The 22,060-nt window shown below is 34.3% G+C and overlaps 1 protein-coding gene across 4 annotated transcripts in view; it reads left to right on the top strand.

Annotated features, from left to right (window-relative positions):
* The window catches only part of EPHA5 (EPH receptor A5), a 341,956-nt gene that overhangs the window by 262,567 nt on the left and 57,329 nt on the right, over window positions 1-22,060 (top strand). For 2 of the 4 annotated variants that reach the window (XM_007446628.1, XM_007446629.1), the window contains exon 9: window positions 17,540-17,605. The exons of the other annotated variants lie outside the window; for them this stretch is intronic. In XM_007446628.1, coding sequence (XP_007446690.1) covers window positions 17,540-17,605 — 66 coding nt within the window. The remainder of the gene's footprint in view (window positions 1-17,539; window positions 17,606-22,060) is intronic. 4 annotated transcript variants of the gene reach the window in all.

Below are 22,060 nucleotides of genomic sequence, written 5' to 3'. Positions count from 1 at the left end.
CAAAGATATGTCTTTTTCAAAATATGGGGGCATAGTACACATAAGAATGTAAAAGATAATCATAACATACAATCACAGAGCAGAGTTGAACAAACGTCTTTAAAATATGTAAGGGGCTTCCCAGGTGGCGCAGTGGTTGAGAGTCCGCCTGCCGATGCAGGGGAGACGGGTTCATGCCCCGGTCCGGGAAGATCCCACATGCTGCGGAGCGGCTGGACCCGTGAGCCTTGGCCGCTGAGCCTGCGCGTCCGGAGCCTGTGCTCCGCAATGGGAGAGGCCACAACAGTGATAGGCCCGTGAACCGCAAAAAAAAAAAAAAAAAAGTAAGAATATAAGATTAAGTGAAATATTTTCTATGTTAATATTAATTTTTCCTAGATATACTGGAATTTACCACCAATCCTCACTGATGAAGCTGTTTGTAAGATCTACATATGTGCCAGCAACACAGTGCTACATTTTAAGGATACTAAGTTCAGCATAAGTATTTAATCAGTAGATACTACATTTGTAGAATTATTCTGATTTTCTTTATTTGATACAAGTAAAATTATCAGGAAAATGTCAATCTATAGGTCCAATCCTCCTCAGAAAGCTTTAAAATGAAATTTAGCTACCCAAATGACTAACTTCTATCTCATCATGCCAAAGATGATGTAAAATCTGTTATCATCAAATCAGCATGAATTCAATATTTACATGATAAGTGATATTGAGCATTGTTTATATACACAGTTTCATGAGATAAATATATGATGAATTAGAATTCTATATTAGCATGACTTTGTATGTTTTCTAATACATAAGAACCTCTTGATTTATTTTGATGTTGATATTTGACTTTCTCTGACCTCCTGTTATTCTAGCTGTTTCAAATGTACTTATGATGCTCTTCTAGATTCACCTCTTCTCTAGTCATTTGGAATGTAAAGGGACAGGACAAACTGGGCCTTTCCTGGAGTCCTAAAGATTTGTAATTAATCATTCCAAACCTGTGCTAGTGTGTACTGTCGCTCACCAACCCCAAAAGGGAAATAGCTATTTTGAATTCCAAGTTGATGTCTATTTTACCACCCATTATCTTTCTACCCAAGCCCTGAGGCTTCTAAATCTTCATGCAGGAAATGGAAATAGGAAGTCCTTCTGTACATCTCAAATATCTTGTTGGAGCCGGTGCAGTTTGGCCTATTGGTTCTTATCATTTCCCCAAAGCCAGGGTGACTGGATCCTGCTCTTGCATCTCCAACTCTTTGAAACCCCCCTCACTCTAAGAGGACTCTTAAATAACCTAGCTTGGAAGTCTACTGGGAGTCACCTCAGTACAATATGTCCTAAAGTGAAACTCACTATCAATCCTGCTTCTATCTTTCCACACACTGCATTTTGTCTCCTTAGACCTCAAATATTCAACTTGCTGAACTATTTCAGCTATATCCTAAAATATCTCCAGAGGTTAGATTAATGGCCATTTCCTTAGATGAACATCCTGATTTTTTGACTTTATCAAGACCTCTTGCTGTCTGCCTTTCCTATACATTTCGGTTGATTTTTTACATTGAATATTACATAGTTGGCACGATTACAGTTATTGTCCTAATTTCTTACTAGCTGCTATTTCATTTATGTATGCATATTTAAATTTTATGATAAAAATTATATAGAACATTCAAGACAAAATGTAGAAAGAAAATTAGTCATAAATATCTACCAGAGGTAATCAATATTAATATTTTGCCATATATATTTAAAATATTTTATATATATATTTGAGTTCAACTAATATAGTTTTGTTTTCTGCTTTTCTTTGATTAACATTATAATACAAAAATTTCCTCCATAATTGGAAATATTTTAAAAGCAAAAATTTATTGCTTCTTTGATATTCTAATATCTAACCTTTCCCGTATGCTTTTCCTTTTGTTTTGTTCATTTGTTTTCTTTTATTGTGTTGGTTTAGGGGAAGGGGGTTGTTATTTTTTATCTCTAATGTTCTTAGAACACATTTGTATAATTCAAAGTAAGGGTCAATGAATATGAATATTTTAAAGGCTGTTGATATATATTGACAAATGGCCCTCCTAAATCATAGTACCAATTACTATTCCCCCCAACAGTGAATGAAATTGCCTAGTCAATCTCTGCTAATTTAATAGGAAAAAAATAGTTCTGTGTTTTTAATTGAATTTCTTTATATTTTTGAGATTTAATAGGATCATTAATATATTTGCAATGAGTATATAGTCATTAGCTGTTTTATTACCTATTTTGTAAATTAGGTGTACATGCTCTTTACCCATGTACACTAGTGAGATCTTAGCTTTTCATATAGTGAAAATATTTCATTAGAAGTAGCAATATTTTTTTGCTTTTCAATAATATTTATTTTACATGGGATACAAAAAATGTTAATTTTATGGGGTTGGGGCTCTAAATTGATATTTTCTATAGACTTATATAAGTATCAGCACTGTTTATCACCTTCTCCTGATACTGTTATAGGTCTCTACATGTAGCATATACTAAATAAGTGTCTATGTAGGAATTCTTTTATCTATACTGCCTCTGGGCTATCAAAGCTATTCTTCTAGCTAATACCAGGATCATATTAGTTTAAGTATTATAATTTAATCATATTTTTCAATGTTTGTTCAGGCAAATTCATACTGGGAAATCACATATGGTCACAATTATAAATATTTGACATAAGTACTTTTGTGTGTATATATACACATATACATGTATACACTATTGCATGCATATAAAGCAATTTTAATCATAATTAACCACTATTATGTTATATATTGAATATGTGCATAATGTATTAAAATAGTTAACATTTATCACCCTTGTATTTAATTTTAATCACAACTACCATAATATATGATTTTGGTACTCCTAACCAATATTAATAGAAAACAAAATATATTTACATGGAATTTGAATAGTTCAATATGAAAATGAACGTTTAGCTTTCTTTTAAATCATTCTCATAATTAATTCAATTCTCATAATTTGCTTATCACAAAATGCACACATTCCTTGTGTTTTATTAATTTCAGTGTACATCCCCAGTTACTTTAATTTTTTGTGAGTTATGTAATTAAATTAAAACATTAGTTCTGGTTTCTCTACTTTATAAGTTTAATGCTGATAGATGTGATTCAACTTTGGAAAAATATTTAACAGCCACAATGGAGAGAGCTAAATAAATCGGAACTTAAATATTTGGCTTATTCCTTTGAATAATCTCTTCCCTTTTTTTGACCCACTCATATTTTAAATTAATATTACACTTTCATTAAGACAAAGGAATGTTTGAAACAAATGTTACTATCAGAACTGTGTGTAAATATTCTATTTTTTTTAAGCTGGCAAAATTAGCATCACTTTTATTGCAACTTTATTTTCTCCTGCTTTTTCCTTTCTACTTCTCTCAAAATAAATTAAAACCTAAAATAGATAAGAATAGATAAGCACAATCAAGTTAGTCATGACAGTCGTACACTCCTCTCGAAGAAGCATTGCAGATAGACTGATTCAGCTGTGAAATGATTGGGAAGGAGAAGTTCAGAGGAAGGAGCTTGTAGTCACTTTCAGCTTCTAGAAATGGAGGAAATTGATGTTTGCTCAGTGGAGGTGTCATACTGCAGGAGAAACACATAATTCAGTATTTTGTATATTAACACTATTATTGTGCCAGAACAGCACAAAGATAGTGGTTGACTGCAAAAATGAATCTATGTAATTTCCCTTTATTTAACTAGTATAGGTGATCTCTTCTGTGGAAATAAACAAAAAGACACCCAAATTAAAATAAACAAAGGCTATTTATTAAGAGCTTGCTATAGCAAGGGAATCAGCCACCATCACCTGAATTTGGCAGAGACCCAAAGGCAGGCAGAGGAGTGTAAAAGCCATATAATGAAAAAAAGGAAGGCTTCAGGTATGCTCTGATTGGAGGTTATTGGCCTGGGGTAGTTGGAGGTGAGCTAACCAGAAGTGGGGCATCCTATGTGATTGATTAGACTTCCTCTAGTTGGTCCTAAGTTGGAAGTACAGACAAAAATTAGGGAAACAGACATTTATTGATAAAATTCTGACCATTTGAGACAATTACTACAGAGGTTGTAGTTTGGCTTCCTGGACTGGTTGCCGCAGACTTGGAGTCAGAGTTCTATTTTTCTACTTCGTCTGATCATTGTCCATTTGTATATTCATACATACTCTCACTTCATACCTTTCAGTAAATAGTAGTACAAGGCTTTTTTTTTTTTTTAATAGATCTTTATTGGAGTATAATTGCTTCACAATACTGTGTTAGTTTCTGGTGCACAGCAAAGTGAATCAGCCATATGCATACATGTGTCCCCATATCCCCTCCCTCTTGAGCCTCCCTCCCATCCTTTCTATCCCACCACCCCAGGTCACCGCAAAGCACCGAGCTGATCTCCCTGTGCTATGCTGCTGCTTCCCACCAGCCAACTATTTTACATTTGGTAGTGCATATATGTCGATGCTACTCTCACTTCGGCCCAGCTTCGCCCTCCCACACCATGTCCTCAAGTCCATTTCCTATGTCTACCACTTTATTCCTGCCCTGCAACTAGGATCATCAGTACCAATTTTTTCTTTTTTAGATTCCATATATGTGCGTTAGCATACAGTATTTGTTTTGCTCTTTCTGACTTACTTCACTCTGTATGACAAAATCCATGTCCATCCACCTCACTACAAATAACTCAATTTCATTTCTTTTATGGCTAATATTCCATTGTATATATGTGCCACATATTCTTTATCCATTCATCTGTCGATGGACATTTAGGTGGGTTCTATGTCCTGACTATTGTAAATAGTGCTGCAATGAACATTATGGTACATGTCTCTTTTTGAATTCTGGTTTTCTCAGGGTATATACCCAGTAATGGGATGGCTGGGTCATATGATAGTTCTATTTTTAGTTTTTTAAGGAACCTGCATTCTGTTTTCCGGAGTGGTTTTATCAATTTACATTCCCACCAACAGGGCAGGAGGGTTCCCTTTTCACCACACCCTCTCCAGCATTTACTGTTTGTAGATTTTTTGATAATGGCCATTCTGACCAGCATGAGCTGATACCTCATTTTAGTTTTGATTTGCATTTTTCTAATAATTAGTGATGTTGAGCATCTTTTCATGTGCCTCTTGGCCATCTGTATGTCTTCCTTGGTGAAATGTCTATTTAGGTCTTCCACCCATTTTTTAACTGGATTGTTTGTTTTTTGATATTGAGCTCCATGAGCTGTTTGTATATTTTGGAGATTAATCCTTTGTCTGTCGTTTCATTTGCAAATATTTTCTCCCATTCTGAGGGTTGTCTTTTTGCCTTGTTTATAGTCTCCTTTGCTGTGCAAAAGCTTTTAAGTTTCATTAGGTCCCATTTGTTTATTTTTGTTTTTATTTCCGTTACTCTAAGAGGTGGGTCAAAAAAAATCTTGCTGTGGTTTATGTCAAAGAGGGTTTTTCCTATATTTTCCTCTAAGAGTTTTATAGTGTCTGATCTTATATTGAAGTCTTCAATCCATTTGGAGTTTATTTTTGTGTATGGTATTAGGGAGTTTTCTAATTTCATTCTTTTACTTGTAGCTGTCCAGTTTTCCCAGCACCACTTATTGAGGAGGCTCCATTGTATGTTCTTGCCTCCTTTGTCATAAATTAGGTGCCCATATGTGCATGGATTTATCTCTGGGCATTCTATCCTGTATCATTGATCTATGTTTCTGTTTTTGTGCCAGTACCATATTGTCAAAGGATTAATCACCAAAATATATAAATAGCTCAGGCAGCTCAATATTAAAAAAAACAAACAACCCAATAAAAAAATCGGCAGAAGACCTAAATCAACATTTCTCCAAAGAAGACATACAGATGGCCAAGAAGCACATAAAAAGTTGTTCAACATCACTAATTATTAGAGAAATGCAAATCAAAACTACAATGAGGTATCACCTCACACCAGTAAGAATGGGCATCATCAGAAAAATCTACAAACAATAGATGCTGGAGAGGGTGTGGAGAAAAGAGAAACTTCTTGCACTCTTGGTGGGAATTTAAATTAATACAGCCACTATGGAGAACAGTATGGAGGTTCCTTAAAAAACTAAAAATAGAATTACCATATGACCCAGCAATCCCACTACTGGGGATATACCCAGAGAAAACCATAATTCAAAAAAAGACATGTCCCCCCAATATACTTTGAAGCATTGTTTATAATAGCCAAGTCATGGAAGCAACCTACATGCTCATTGACAGATGAATAGGTAAAGAAGATGTGGTACAATATACAATGGAATATTACTCAGCCACACAAAGGAACAAAATTGGGTCATTTGTAGAGATGTGGATGGACCTAGAGACTGTCATACAGAGTGAAGTAAGTCAGAAAGAGAAAAACACATATTGTATATTAATGCATATATGTGGAACCTAGAAAAATGGTACAGATGAACCGGTTTGCAGGGCAGAAACAGAGACACAGATGTAGAGAACAAACGTATGGACACCAAGGGGGGAAAGTGGCAAAGGGGGTGTTCATGGTGGGATGATTGGGAGATTGGGATTGACATATATACACTAATATATATAAAATAGATAACTAATAAGAACCTCCTGTATAAAAAATAAATACAATAAAATTCAAACAATAAAAAATTAGACTAGGAAACTAACAGATATGTTAGGAAGAATATAGAAATAAATATATAGATGAATCAACAACCGGAAAGTACATCAGTACCACAATAGTAAAAAAGAGGATGAGGGAAAAGAAAAAAAAAAGTGGGAAAAGGCCTTGCTGTGGACGGCAGGGCCTAAGCAAGGGCGAGGTTTGGGTGGTGGGCATTGCCAATGCTCAGGACCCACAGGGCTGGACTCTGGGGGCCGTGGCGGGTGGGGCTTAGGCTCAAGGAACAGAAGGGGCCCAGGCGTGCCCCCAACCCCTCGTCTCAGAGGGCAGGAGACCTCACCTGGGAGCCCTGCAGGCTTCCTGGGCTCAAGTGGGTGGGGCAAGCACCCTCCTCTCCTCTCCCACTCCTCCCGGAGTGCCCCTCCCGCCTGCCTCTCCTGATCTACCAGGCCTCCTTCCTATGCCCCCAAGGACCCAGGAGACCTGGAGGGGGCTTTGGAGGGCAGGGGATCAGCCTGGGAGCTCAGCAGGCTCCCGGTACCCACGTGGGCAGGGCAATCGCCCTCCCCTCCTCTCCGGCTCCTCCTGGAGGGTCCCTCCTGCCTGACTCGCCTGATCTCCCTGGCCTCAGAAGCACCGATCCTGTCTGGTCTCCACTTCGCCTACCCGCTTAGTCCTCCTACATCCTACCTGTTCACTTTGGGGTTCCTCCCGTCTCCTTGGGCGTCAGAGTCCCCCACCAGCGGCAGGCAGGAGTCCTAATTGTGGGGAGACGCTAACTCTGCGTCTTCCCCCACCACCATCTTCTGCAAGGCTTTTTATAAGCTTAATGTTCAAAATTTTTTTAAAAACTGAAGAGGAGAAAAAAATCGTAAGGATTACAGACATGAATATACAGTGAATTCCTTTTACTATGTGATCAGCTAATTAACTAGTTCAAGTCAGCATCACCTTGAATCTTACTGGTTTATGAAAGAAACAATATAATTTTGAAGTTGGAGGATTGGAATTGTTTGAGAAGGACTTTGATTTATCAAATAACTCAAAAAACAATATGTCTTTACTGTACCAGAGAAAGAAAGTGGGAGATAAGGAAAATGAAAAAGTTGTGGGGTATGGAATGAGATTGAGATTAAGTTGACAAAATATTTTTTTGCATTTTTACTGGTTCTTAAGCTTATTCTTTTACCTGCCTGTTTGCCAGTTTTTGAGTTAGATATCAGTTTGAAAAATTTGCAATCTGCCTTACCTGTATAATACCTACATAGTTTTATTTTCTGTTTGCTACTTGAAGAGAAAGTTGAATTTTCAGAAGGTTTAATCTAAAACATCATGTATACTTGGCAAGAGTACGTACACCAAATAATTTTTAAAAGCATTCATGTTTTACTGGCCATATCTAAAGTATACTTATATATATTTGAATTTATATATATATATAGGTACATGTATATATAAATATCTATGTATGAATATACATATGTACACATGTGTAAAGTAATATAGTACTGACATTCAGTTACATAAATTTGAATAATATTTTAAAAATTAAATGGTGAAATGTATGAAAAAGGTAAAACAATTTGGTTTTCCCATTCAAAATATCACACTGGGCAGCTTTTAGCAAAAGTACTTAATGGATCATGTAACCTGTTTTGTTATGGGCTCACTAGATTTTTCTGACCTTGGTGACCTACAGAGCTTGCTTTTTTGATAAAATTTGATTCTTTGATATGCTTCTTGCTTTCATAGCATGGGTGGGTAGTTTAATCGTGACACAGTCATACAATTAGATAATTTCAACATAACACAATTAGTGTTGTATTTTTAACAAATTGTTGCAATAATAGAATGGAGGATATGGATATCTTTACCTTAAGGAGTACAGAAGTATTATTACAGAAGTTGTAAATTTGAGCTGGACCTGGAGGATGAAGAGAAATTTTACAAGAGAGTGTGTGTGATGGGTAAGGCATGTAAACATAAATGCAAATGGAGTGTCCAGGTTCCTGCGACTCTTTAGACCAGTCTACAAGGCCTTCCACAAACTCTGCCTGAGCCCCTCCCCAGCCTCATCTTCCTTCCTGCCCGCCTCATTAATGACATGAGTTCTCATATATAAATATAATAAATAAATAAATAAATATATATATATATATATATATATATATAATTAAATATATGTATACATAGTTCTGGTTTACTCTAGCCCAGGGACAGTTCAAAGGGAAAATCTTTTACATCAAAATATTCACTTCTTGAAGGCTTTCTGCAGAAAAGCCTCGAGAAAACTGAGCTTTGCTTTCACGTAACTTTAAGTCTGTGGTCCAGTAGCTCAGAAGGGCAAAATGAGGACACTGAATAAAGAATAGTTTTGTTATTTTATGTGAGATATTATGACTCCTAGAGAATCGAAGTAGCTAGTATTAAAATATAGAAGTACAAAAATCTGTCATTAATCATAGAACTTGCAACTGAAAGAAACCTGTAAAGTTAAATGTTATATGGGAGAAAAATTCTGATTTAAAAAGATAGAGGATAGGATGAAATTTACAGTTACTTAACAAACCAATCTTCCTTTGTAGATAATGTAAATTAACACTGTAAACAAATTGCAGGAGAATTATTTAAAGTACTTACCAGAGAATAAATTGTTTTAAAGCACCTTCTGGCGCTTTAGAAGTTTTTATTAACATGCAGACCATTAATATGCTAACTACAAATCTTTTCCTTTGTATTCATTAAGTAAACTCCCCTAAGACTATTATAAGGCACATCATTCAATACAAGTGTTTATTGAGTACCTATAGGATCAGTGGTTGTCAACATGGACAAAATCAACTAACAGCTTTTGAAAAATAATAATGCTTGTTTCCCACAGGCAAGGTGTTCTAATTTTATTGTTCTGGGCTGAGGCCTGGGCATTGTGGATTTTTTTGTTCTTTTTCCAAAACTCCCCAGTTGACTCTAGTCTGTAGCCAGGTTTAGAATCATTATATAATGTGAGTAGAAAGCATTTTTTATATATAATTTCTTATTCTTAAAGCATAGCACATCAATTCTTAGTAAATGTTTGCAGATAATGAGAATGATTGTGTTTACTGTAGCAAAAAAGCTTATAAAAGGTGGTTAGTATTTGGTGAAATTAATTTTGCGTTCCCAAATATATACTGGCATAAGTAAACTGAATCTAACTTGTTCAATAACGTTTGCTAGTTGCATCAGTCCTTTTACCTGTGGCATTCTTGAAAAAAGAGCTTGTTTTATAATGATCTCTCTGGCCCATTAGAATGATTAAAAGAAGTACAGTGAATCATCATTAAAGTATAGCTTGGGAAATAGACCAACTGAAGAGTAGTCTAAGATAACTTGCCACAAGTTTTCTTTCTGCTTTTGAAGCCGAATCTGGCCTCTGTACCCAAACACCGAATTAAAACTCAGAGAAAGAGTTTTGGGTAAAGTAGAAAAGAATAGCTTTATTGTTTTGCCAGGCAAAGGGGGCCACAGCAGGCTAATGCCCTCAAAACTGTGTGTCCTGACCTGGAGGGGGTAGTGAGGAGTTTTACATTAATGGTTCCAAGAGGGTGTGATCAGCTGGTGGACATTCTTCTGATTGGTTGGTGGTGAGGTAAGTGGGAGCTGTGGGAGCTAGCATCATCATCCTTCAGGTTCCAACTGGTCTGGGGGCTACATGCTTGTGGGCAGCATACAGTTAACTTCTCCCACCTGGCGGGGGCTTCAGTATCTGCAAAACAGCTCAAAGATATTGTTATATACATCCCTTGACGGGGAACCAGGACTTTGCTCCAAGGCTGCACTACTGTTTCTTGACTGTTCCTCACTTGTCCCTGCATCCCCTCCCCTTCCCTAATTAGCATCTATCAATATCTGAACCTGCCCATTGGAACTCAGGGAAGGTCATGGAGGATGAATAAAGCCTATTTCTTATAATGAAGAAATGGGGGACACAGAAAGGCTTTTGTGCCCAGGAGCCCCACAGGGTCCTGGTCAGTATCACTTTCATGTAGTTTGATATTCCTAGGTCTTAATAGTTGTCTTCAGAGTAAGTTGAAGTGAATTTGCTTGTTTATTTTTGTGACTTTGTCCTTAAGAAAAAAGGATGACTGCACATAGAACACTTAGATTTGTAGAATTTGGGGGTTAGTTTTTATTTTAGAAATCTGTGAATACATATGATTTATTTAGTTTACCTCAGTCAGTTATATGATCTAATCTCTATTTTATACATGCATTTGAATAAGGTAGTAGAATTTGGATCATTGAGTATTTTTACAGCACACACGTTTTAATACTTTAAAACAAAATGCTTATTGCTACAATAAGGGCTAGACTCAGATAAAGGCAATTTAGTTGTTGTATGTAATTTATTGTGAATAAATTTATCAGACATTTTAAAGTTGGTAACTAGCTATTAGTGAAGGAAGAAAGAAGTGTTCATAACAGGGTTCCCCATGCAAATGTATTTAAATTTTCAACAGAGGGAAGGGGGAGCTGAGCATGGGGGAGAGGTAGAAATGAAAGGAGCTGGAAGACGTGGAAGAAGAAATTGTGCTTCCAGTACACTACAGTGCAGTAACTGGTGCCCACATTTTACCTCCACAACTTGTTATGAGTGCCACCTTGCGAAAGCGGTTCCCTGTCTCCGAGTCCCAGGATTCTTACTTTTAGGATGAATATTACAATAGGACTATTAAGGCTTGAAACAGGTAACAGAAGGAGAAAGCAAGTGTGTTGGAAAGACAAAGTCCTGTTGTGTGTTTCTCCTTTACTTTCACACTGCTACCACAATCACAAGACTCCTGATACTAGATGTCTGGGGTTATATTTCCCACACCAAGCAATCCCCTGTGAAATCATGTGAGTGTCCTATAATTCAGTTTGACACTAAATAGAGTTAGCACAGACCCTACAGGTTAAGGGCTCAGTCCCAGACTGTCTCTTACTTCAGATGCAAGTCCCAACTAGTAGGTCCCCAGGCTACCCACAGCTTCTCTCTGACTTGGCTACAGATCAAAGGTTCCCATGATCCCCCTCCTTGGATTTGATTATTTGCTAAAACAGCTCACAGAACTCTGGGAAACACCTACTTACAACTACCAGTTGATTACATAATAAAAGATTTGATAAAGGATACAGATTAACAGACAGATGGAGGACCAGGTCTATATGGGTCCCAAGTACAGGAGCTTCTATCCTGTGGAGTTGAGATGTGCCACCCTTACAGTACTTGGATGTATTTTAAGGATTTTTATGGAGGCTTCATCATGTAGGCATAATGAATCATTAACTCAATTTCCAGCCCTTCTCCCCTCTCTATAGAATGAGAGGTAAGGCTGAAAATTCCAAGTTTCTAATCATGACTTGGACTTTCTGGCAACCAACCCACCAAGGGTCACCTAATTAGAACAAAAGACACTCCTATCACACAGGAAATTGCAAGAGATTTTGGATCTTTGTGTCAGGATCCAGAGTCAAAGACCAAATATGAGAACAAGAGATGCTCTTAGTGCTTCTGTAACTTAGGAAATTACAAGCATTTTAGGAGCTCCGCATCAGGAACTGTAAGTTAGAAGAAAAGATTCTCATAGTACCCCTATTTAACAAGGGTTTTAGGAGTTCTGTGTCAGGAGCTGGGAGCAGAGACCAATATATATATTTCTTATTATTTCACAGCAAGATATGAGTATGCCAGGATTGGAACTTGATTAGGTAAGACTAAGATCCATTGATATTTCAAAACTCACCTACCAGGGACTAGTGCTCAGATAGGACAGTTTTTGATAAGTGGTCCTAGAGGGTAATAGGGAGACAGCTATAATCATTGGTGAGGGGTAAGAAGCTCTTTATAGGAAGGAAGCAGACAACTGGAAAAGATTTTAAAATTACTGTGTATAACTGTATCCTATTCCAATTTGCCTAGAGTACGACTTGGGAATAGTGATTGGATTGCACATATAAATTTATGCATGTCTTGTAGATGGGGATTCCCCTCAGAGTTACTCAAAACACACTAAAACAAAAACAAAAATGAAAACAAACCTCTTTCCAGCCATTTTACATTACCTCCTCTTGGAGGGTGGAATAATTTTGTGCCTTTTTGTCAGAAGTATGGGGACTGAGGTGTAGAATTTGGGAACCATATGTGTTATCATTATGTTTTTTATCTCCTTCCTAGTTTTTGCAAAAGATATTTTCAGTTTTAGCCTAGCTTCATCAGGAAATCAGTAATAAATCTAAGAAGAGTAAGAATAAAGACACAGATGGAAAAGGTATCGCATTATGAGATATTTTAACAAATGTATAAAACAACACTGTCAATGCTAATTACCACTGAACAATAACCTAAGCTTCTTTTGTTGTAAATATTTGTTACATGTTTAAATTATTTTTAGCATTTTAAAACTGATACAGTGTAAATGACAGTATATTGTGATCAGCAACATAATTGGAATTATTTGAATTCTTTGTTTTTCTTAAAATTACAAAGGAAATAACCACAAAAAATTTTGAAATCAGGGAAACTAAAATTGTCTCATAAAAATGCAAATTCATGAAACACTCCAACACAGTAGCTCTTAAAGATTTTATATACTTTTTGCCGTCATTTTGTTTCTCTGCACACTAATTTTTACCTAAAGTTTAAAAAATTTAATATTATACCATATTAATTTCATTGCATCATAGACTCCACAAATAGATTTTATTAACTGCAAAATATTTGTTGGTCATTGGTTCCTTTAAAATCTGTAGCCAGCCACGTGCATATTATCTACACCTTACTTTTTGCCATAAGTCCATGTTATTATAATAATACCAGTTAAAAAAAACTTTTTAAGTGCAGACTGTGAGCCCAGGACAGTGCAGAAAGCTTTACATTTATAATCAAACTCATTCTTCAAAGCAACCCTATGTAATATAGTTTCTACTATTTATCTCATTTACATCAATAACAAGTTTACCAAAAGCTATGCATTTAGTCGTAGATACATCCAGGACTGCTCTTAATTTGACTACAAACTCCATGATCTTAACTGTTTTGCTACCCAATGGTGTCAAATGGTAAGGACACTTTTATCACTCTTAATAAGTTTTGGAGGATTGTTTTCTAAAGTACTGGTGGTACTTTTCACTGTGACCTTTGAGGGCACAAACTACAGTCTTTTCTCCAGCACTAAGTACCACCAATTTTGTTGTTGTCATTGTTTTATTTAAAATGGGTAAATTATGCAATCTTTTCATTTTCTTCTTTTTTTTTAACCAGTAAACTGAAAATACTTTCTATTTAATTAAAATACTTCTTTTTTGGAATTACTCTTTCTGCCTCTCTCATTTATCTTTTGGGATCTTAGTGTTTTTCTTATCCACTTGTATGATCTCTGTTTAAGAATTTAAGTCATCATTTATCCACAGCCTGTAGTCTTACTTCTCTGATCTAGTATCTTTAAGAATTTCTTCCCTAGAGTTATAATCACCTTTCTTGGGTAGAAGGGAGGTTATCTTACTTACATTGACACACTTGGTACATATATTGATCAATTCTGTGTAAGACCTGGCTAAAGTAATTTCATTTGAATCTTCTTTGGGTCTGGAAAGATTCCGTTATCACATTTTAAACTTTGGAAGGGCAAATCAAAATATCTGTTAAAACAAAGATCTACAGTTTTGATATTAAGTCCAGAAGGGCTAAACTATTTTACACTTTGATAATAACGATCTTGTTATAGCTGCATGCAGTCACTTACAGGCTTCCAGGTGCTAAAATCTTATGGGAATGCAGATGGACTTTGTTGAACTATAGCTCACGTAAATTAGACTGGCTGCTATTTCTAGCACATTTTGGTTTCTATTTCTAAATTATCTCTGAGGCTTGTAAGTATTTTCAACCTGTACTTTGAGTATTTATTGATTAAGGAAAGAACATGTTCTTTATACCATCTGGTGTCTAAGTGTTATTGTGACAGCATCCTTGGAGTTAATTTAAAAAGAGTAATTTGGGGGATTACTATTCCACTTCAGACATTCACAGAAAAAGAGCTACAGTTTTAATTTTCTCAATGACATATTAATGCACAGTATGCTCTGATCACTAAACCCCAAGAAAATGTATTTTGTGGAAATGATTTTTTTAACTTACATTGGCCATCTGAATTTATATGAATTGATCTGAAGGTAACTAGATATTTAGTTATGTTATAAATGGAAATACTTAGTATGGTAATATTATATGGATCATGAAAAAAATAAATTTCTCTGAAATAATAAGAATCTATTCGATCACTTTGATTATGGTATTACTAAGAATAATAGGTACCGCTTTTCTCCCAGGCACATCAGTGCCAGACACTGATCTAAGTGAATACATATATATTCTCACTTTATTTTCATAAAACCTATGAGATAGAATCCACTATTATCCCTATTTTATGGCTGTCAACTGAAACACAAAGAAGTTAACTAAGTTATCCAGGGTATTTATTTATGCCATCTTAAAACAAGTCAAAGAAAGCATCAGTACCAAATCTAAAACAATGACTCAGAAAAAGTAGGAGTGTTTGATTTTACAAGATTTCAGATTTTTTGACTAAACTTTTTAAAAACTATAAATTTGAAATCTAATGATAGGTAAGGTGATTTAAATTCTTCAGGACTAAAATTTGTAGATTTGGTGTTATAGTGAATTGTGTGTGTGTGTATGTGCGTGTATATGTACTAATTTGTAAGACAAAAGCCTTATTATATTTTTTCAAATAAAAAGGACTGAATAAAATGTTATTATTTTTGGAATCATTAGTGTATTTTTTGAGTCTTAGAACACTGATCAAGCATTAAACAAATCCTTATAGGTAATGGCCAATCACAGTGCAGTTCTTGCTTTCCTAAGCACAATTCTACATGCGTTTATAAGCTGTGCACACTCAACTAGAAGGTTGTTTGTACTTTATTAGGAGATGACATCATCTTTTTTTAACTGCTAAAAAACTGTTGTATACATTTGTCAACAATCTATTATGATTTATTTATTATTTATTGAGTTGGAACTGTGCTATTCAAAATTAACACATCTATGCAAACTTTCCATATTAATAGCTATCAGTAAATTGAGATAATTGTGCCATTAGGTAATACCAATTACAGTGAAACTATTTATGTGTCATTAATTATGTTTAAACTGTGATGGAAAAAAAGGTCAAGGAATCATCCTCATCTCACAAAACTAATAGTCTAAAAAAAGAGGAAGGCAAACTTTCTTTAAAGTGCCAGAGAGTAAATGTTTTAGGTTTTTCAGGCTACACATTCTCTGTTACAACTACCTAAGTCTGCCGCAACAGCACAAAAGGCTCCATAAACAATAAATAACGAGTGTGGCCATGTTCCAATAACACTGTACTTACAAATATAAGTGGTATGCTAGATTTGGCCAATAGACCATAGTTTACCAACCCCAAATCTGAGTGTTGATACAAACAGAAGCAGTAGAAAAGTTAACATATCTAAGACATTAATGAAATAAATGTAATTATAAGGAAATATATCAAGATTTGCCAAAGGTTTTTACAGATGCTTTATCTACTCTTATAAGTATTTTAACAATTTGATATACTGTAACTTTGACTTTCGATATCTCTACAGTGAAAATAATTATTTGGCATAGTCTTTAAAATACAAATAGTCTATCTGGAAATAAATGTCACAGTTTCCATTTTAGTAACAGCCAAATTCTCAGATACTTAGTAGTGGGAAAATTAAAGCATTGTCAATACTCCAAAGAAAATATATGGAACATTGCCTATTTTTCCTTGAAAAAGATCCATTGGAATTTAATTTGGAAATACTTGTCTACCTTTGTTAGCATTCCCAAATATATTGGATGTTTATATTGTATTTTCTTCTCCTTATTTGATATAAAATAGACTAGGTACATTTTTAAGTAATTAAAGTTCAAAATAGACGAGTTTAGATAAAAGTCTTGGCCTGCTGGTGTGTGGTACCGTTACTGAGCTCGTCCCACAGTTCTCTTGAAATCACTCTAAGTGCAATTTATAAACTATACTGGAAAGTGAATGCATTGAAGCACTAAATAATTTCTATGTTATATTCTGTCATTAGTTTACTTGGTTTCTAGCAATAAAGTATATTATACTAATTTACTTGGTATTTTCTGGATTTTTTACTATGAATATGTGGAAAATTTAAAAGAATATTGAATCTTGCAGTATCCAGAAAAGTGCATGTATTATATATAGGTTGCTTTTTTATAAATATAACAATAGCTCTGCAAATATATTATGGAGATGCATTTTTTAAATCGGAAAATTTAAAGTTAAATTGGCAGCTTTCCACAAATGATTGGAGAAGTCATGTAAGCATAACATTTTCAATAGTCTGATAAATGATGCCACTGCTATAAGAAATCAGTGGGTCAAATGAGCAAGGCATTATTCTCCATCCTAAATTTTTAAGCTCTATGCAAAACATTTATTTACAGGGCTATTTAGAACATCTTCTGAGTAAAATTTTTGCAGGAATTTCTGAGGAAATATTCAAATGCTTACATTTTTATTTGTATGTCTGTTTTAATTGGATAATCAAATACATTGGCTCATTATATTTCCTACCAAATAAGCTTTTTAAGTAAAATAAAAATAGCTATTTAATACAGCTCTGTATTTCTTAAACCCATAAAATACTTCTTAATTTGAAAAGCATTGTGGGAAAATTAATTGTATGCATTTAGGAATTTTTGCTTTTGAAAAGCAAAGCAGACACCTGTCTAAATTCGTAGTGTCTTTATAGATATATCAAGGGAGTGGGATCTCTTCCTTATCTTGGGCTCTCTTGTTTGCTTTACAGTTGCTGCGATTGTGGCTGTGGAAGGGCTTCTTCCCTGTGCGCTGTTGCCCATCCAAGCCTAATATGGTTAGTGTTCCCCTCCTGCTTTCACTCCTATGTGCTGTCCCACCTATATGTATTATCGTCAGCATTCCTTTTTTTTTTCATTTGTGTACATTTTAATAGTTAGTATTCAAGTTACACTTTAACAGAAGAGTAGACTGAAACTGAGTCCCAAAAAAGAATCTTAAGTGATTTCACAATGGATACTTTCAAATAAAATATGCATATAGCATATCACCCCTAAGTCATACATTCATACTTCTCTTCCAAGGCTTTTACTTTGGTCCTGATTTAAAGCAGGAAGTTGTAAGATCATAACATCTGTTTTACATTTAACATGTCACTGTTTTTGTTGTTCCATCAAGAGTGAAACCACATCATACGTGGAAGTAGAATGCCACTTCTGTCAAAGTGAAGTCACCTTTTCTGTCTCCCAGACCCATGGAATGACCATAACCTAAGTAGGATCTTCTATTTTCATAATCATTGTGGATATATGTGGCATTGGAGAACAGAACCACAGTTAATTTTAAATGGGTTACTTAATAGTTTTAAGCTTGAGTTACTTCAGATATTAGAAGTGATATTCCTTAGTTGATACCAATTAAGTAAAAAATATGCACATTTTTGGGATCAGTGTCCAAATGGGATAGACTTAATTATTTACAAATGCAAATCCTAAATATATCTGGGTTATAGCTATGAAACTATAGGCTAGAACATAAGACCAAAGAACACTCTTCACAGATTTAGAGGAACTCTCCTACACAGTAGTGAGCTACCTTGTAAAAAAATGAAATATTCCAGATAATTTCTGTCTAGATTAAGGAGTCTAAATCCCTCCACTACTATATTGAGCTGTTATTTGTAGTTGAAATTTACCAAGAAAAGAGATTAAATGCATTTTAGAGAATTATAGGGCTGCCTTGGGTCATTTAAAATTGTTACTTTTGTTCTCTAGGTGTAAATTAATTTTTGTTGATTCAAAAATATGTGGTGTGAATGAGAGTGCATGCATGCATAGATGTGAGAAGTGGTGGAATTGATACCAATGGTCTTCTGAGAACAAGACAGCATAAACAAACACAGATTAATAAGATTTGTTGATCTTTTACTCAACCTTTTGAAAATTTTATGTTTGAAAAAATTTTTTAAGTTAATATGAAAGTAGAGATTTGTTCCGAATTATTTAACTTAGGAAATTCTTACATGAGCCTAGGGTTTCAGTGACAGACTAAAAACAAAAACAAAACAGCCCTGAAACCTGGCAAAGGCTGAAGTATAATATAAGTGGCATGAAACTGTGACTTAATTTTTTTACTGCTCCATAGAAAAACTTAAAAGTGGTCACTGAATTGTTCATTCTACTTGACTCTCAAATTTGGTTATTATAAGAGATAAATCACTGAAGCAGAATAAGCATAATTTGCATCTTGGAAGAAAAGAAAAATGACATCCAGACATACCTTGAACTAAACCTCAAAGATATGGGTGTATGAACATTTATAAAGCTGTGACTTAGAAAGTATTGATGAAAACTAACTTTAGCTGGATCTAAATTCCTTGATTTTTTTAAAAAAATGGTATCTCTTTCTACTGTGTAGTTGACTTCAGGGAATTTATGAAGTGAAGAAATAAAAGAAAAGAGGAAAAGAGGGAAGGTGGAATGTTTTCTTCACAAATCACACACCAGGAAACCTAAGAAAACAATTTTTTTCTAACATCTTTCTTCAAATAATGTCAGCAATTATTCAATGAGTGTTTGTGTGTGTGCATGTGTATTTGTGTGTGTGTGTACACAAAAAACAAATTATTGAGCCACAAATGTGCTTAGGTACCCAATAAAATGTTAACAATTTGTGTTCAAAGATTTATGGAAAAGCCAGAATTTTTTTAATGCATTCTTAGTAAAACAAAACAAAATAAAGCAAAAGAAACAAACTTAAATTGAGCTTACATAAATTAGACACCAAGGAAGTTGTTCAAAATTATTAGTTGGGAAGAATGGAAGCTAAATATGTTTTTATTGCTCTGCTTTCTCAGCTTCCATTTTACAATTTCTAGTCACTATGAGGTTTCAGTTAAAGATACTATTTGTTTAGATTAAAGCATTGTGGAGGAAAAAAAAAAAAACTTAGGTAGTGGAACTTAAGGGCTGAGAATTTTCCTATTACAATCAGTAAAATACTAAGAAATCTTGACCTAAAATCTTGTCACCTAATTTTGTATGTATAATCATATCAGCATTTGTCAATTACCACATAAATAATTTCCAAGGAACATTCTATGATCATTTGTGAACAGACATATTTAAAATTACAGAGCAGAGGTTAGATAGACATTTTGAGATTTTGGAATATCATAGTTTTTCATTTCTTGAAAGACCACTCATGAATATGTATAATTGGTTTTGACCTTAATATAATGCAACACATACACATTAAAATTGCCCATTGTAAATATACTGGCTTTTAGAAGTACCTTAGTATACTTTATGGAAATCTCAGGGTCTGAAAAACATAATTTCAAAACCATTGATCTAGATCCTTTGTTCTGCAATTCAACTACATTAAATCTTCTGCAGGGCTATGGAGTTCTGAGTTTTACTCTCAAAGTTCCTGCCAGGAAACCATACTCCATTATTTTTCAAATGTCTGGTGTGCTATTTATAAGATGAAATTGGTAATTACATGTTGTTATCTTTGATTTCAAATTATTTTTCATCACTCTAGTTGCCTACTTTGTTGTGAAATCTTTACACATATGCATAATGTTAATTTTAAAAATATTCTTCCTGCTTTGATGGAAATCTACCCAGTGATGGAAGATATTTCTGTAATATGTCTTAATGAAACCCAGATGCCTAGATTTTAGGCACCCTATCCCCAAGACGGCCTACATTTTTAGCAGGGATATTTTTTTATCTGTGATCTTTGACTTCATACCATCACAGCTGGCTTGAGACTCTAGTCATTTTTTCATTTCTCCCACCCTCACCCCACCCATTTTTATGAGCATCCAGTGTTGAATTGATTGTCTTCAATGTAAATAAGATATTAATATGTGCAATTTCTAAAATAACATTACTATTTACCCCTTGATATTCATTTTTGTTTATGCTTACAGGAACCAATATATATTTATAGCATGATGTTTATTATAAGTTCTTCTGAAATTTCCCATAGTCCCAAAGTAGCTTTTTCTTGTATTTCTTAAATTCAAACATATGTTATATTATTCCTTCATTCATCAGTTGTCAAGCTTTCCAGTGTTTTTGCATCCCTTACTACTTCTTCTGAGGGATTCATGTGGCAAGTAAAGTGGAGTTCACTATTCTGAAAATAGATATATTAAATTCTTATTTTGTTCATTTACCTACTCTGTGATTTTTAGAAAATCAACCTCATTTTTTTAGAAATTATTATTATTTATTTTAAATACTATTTAAAATCAGAAGCACAAGGAATAAACTCTAACTTCTCTCATAATTCAGAGAATAAAACAAAAACAAAACATATTTCTCTGAACAAAATGATTGTGGATTACATTGAAACATTAATTATTACCTTAATTTTTCAACAAACTAACTGAAAGTTAATTCATTAACTGAAAGTTTCTTGAAATTTGAAGTAAGCAAAGTTTTATTTTTACATACTTAACAGATTATTTCACTCAGCTTCAACAGATTTCTGTCGGGGAGGTATGTGGAAGTGCTATTCCATTTTATAGAGTTAGGAAAAAGACATAGAGAATAAAATCATCCTTATAATTCTAGACCACCATTTAAAGTGCTGTTGGCAGGCAGATATGAGGCTTGCCCACAATATAGAGAGATAATATATTAAATTCCAACTGAGGGCTTGCTATGAACTGCTCCCAAATCCTTTTTTGTAATACCTGTGGAACCTCAGACCATAGGATATATTAAGTGGGACTACTCTAATTGAGAAATCCAATGGTTACATCCATGAACTATTTTAAAAATTAGTAGGAAATTACCTATTCTCACATTAGAACAAAATTTGTTGAAAACAGGGAGACACAATACTTACATGTCATACTTTATGAAATGTGTTTTTATATCAAAATTCTAAGGTAATTAAATTTTAACTCAATAATGAAGAGTCTATAATTCATCTTTGAGTTTTCTGAACTATTTCAAATTATTCATGTCTTTCTCTTATTGCTAATTCTAAAAGGATTTGAAGGGGTTATTAATGGAAAACTTTACAAATTCATATGTACTACATTATTTTGGAAGTATTATTTCTAAGGTTTTTTTTTCTTTGTCTTTTATAATACAGAAATTTAAAATGATATATAAGGCATAAAATAAGAAATAAGCTAGCTTCTCACATTGCCATTAATCATAGGGTGGTTAGTATCCTTGGAAGAATGTGAGATGGGAACACAGCAAGCTGTGCCCTCATTTTGTGTGGTATAATCATCACTCCATTCCCCTATCCAAGGAAGACATGT

Source organism: Lipotes vexillifer, unplaced genomic scaffold (genome assembly GCF_000442215.2).
Source record: "Lipotes vexillifer unplaced genomic scaffold, Lipotes_vexillifer_v1.1 scaffold175, whole genome shotgun sequence".
Taxonomy (NCBI): Eukaryota; Metazoa; Chordata; class Mammalia; order Artiodactyla; family Lipotidae; genus Lipotes; species Lipotes vexillifer.
The sequence above is the reverse complement of the archived record's forward strand: the minus strand, read 5'-3'. Positions and strand labels throughout refer to the sequence as shown.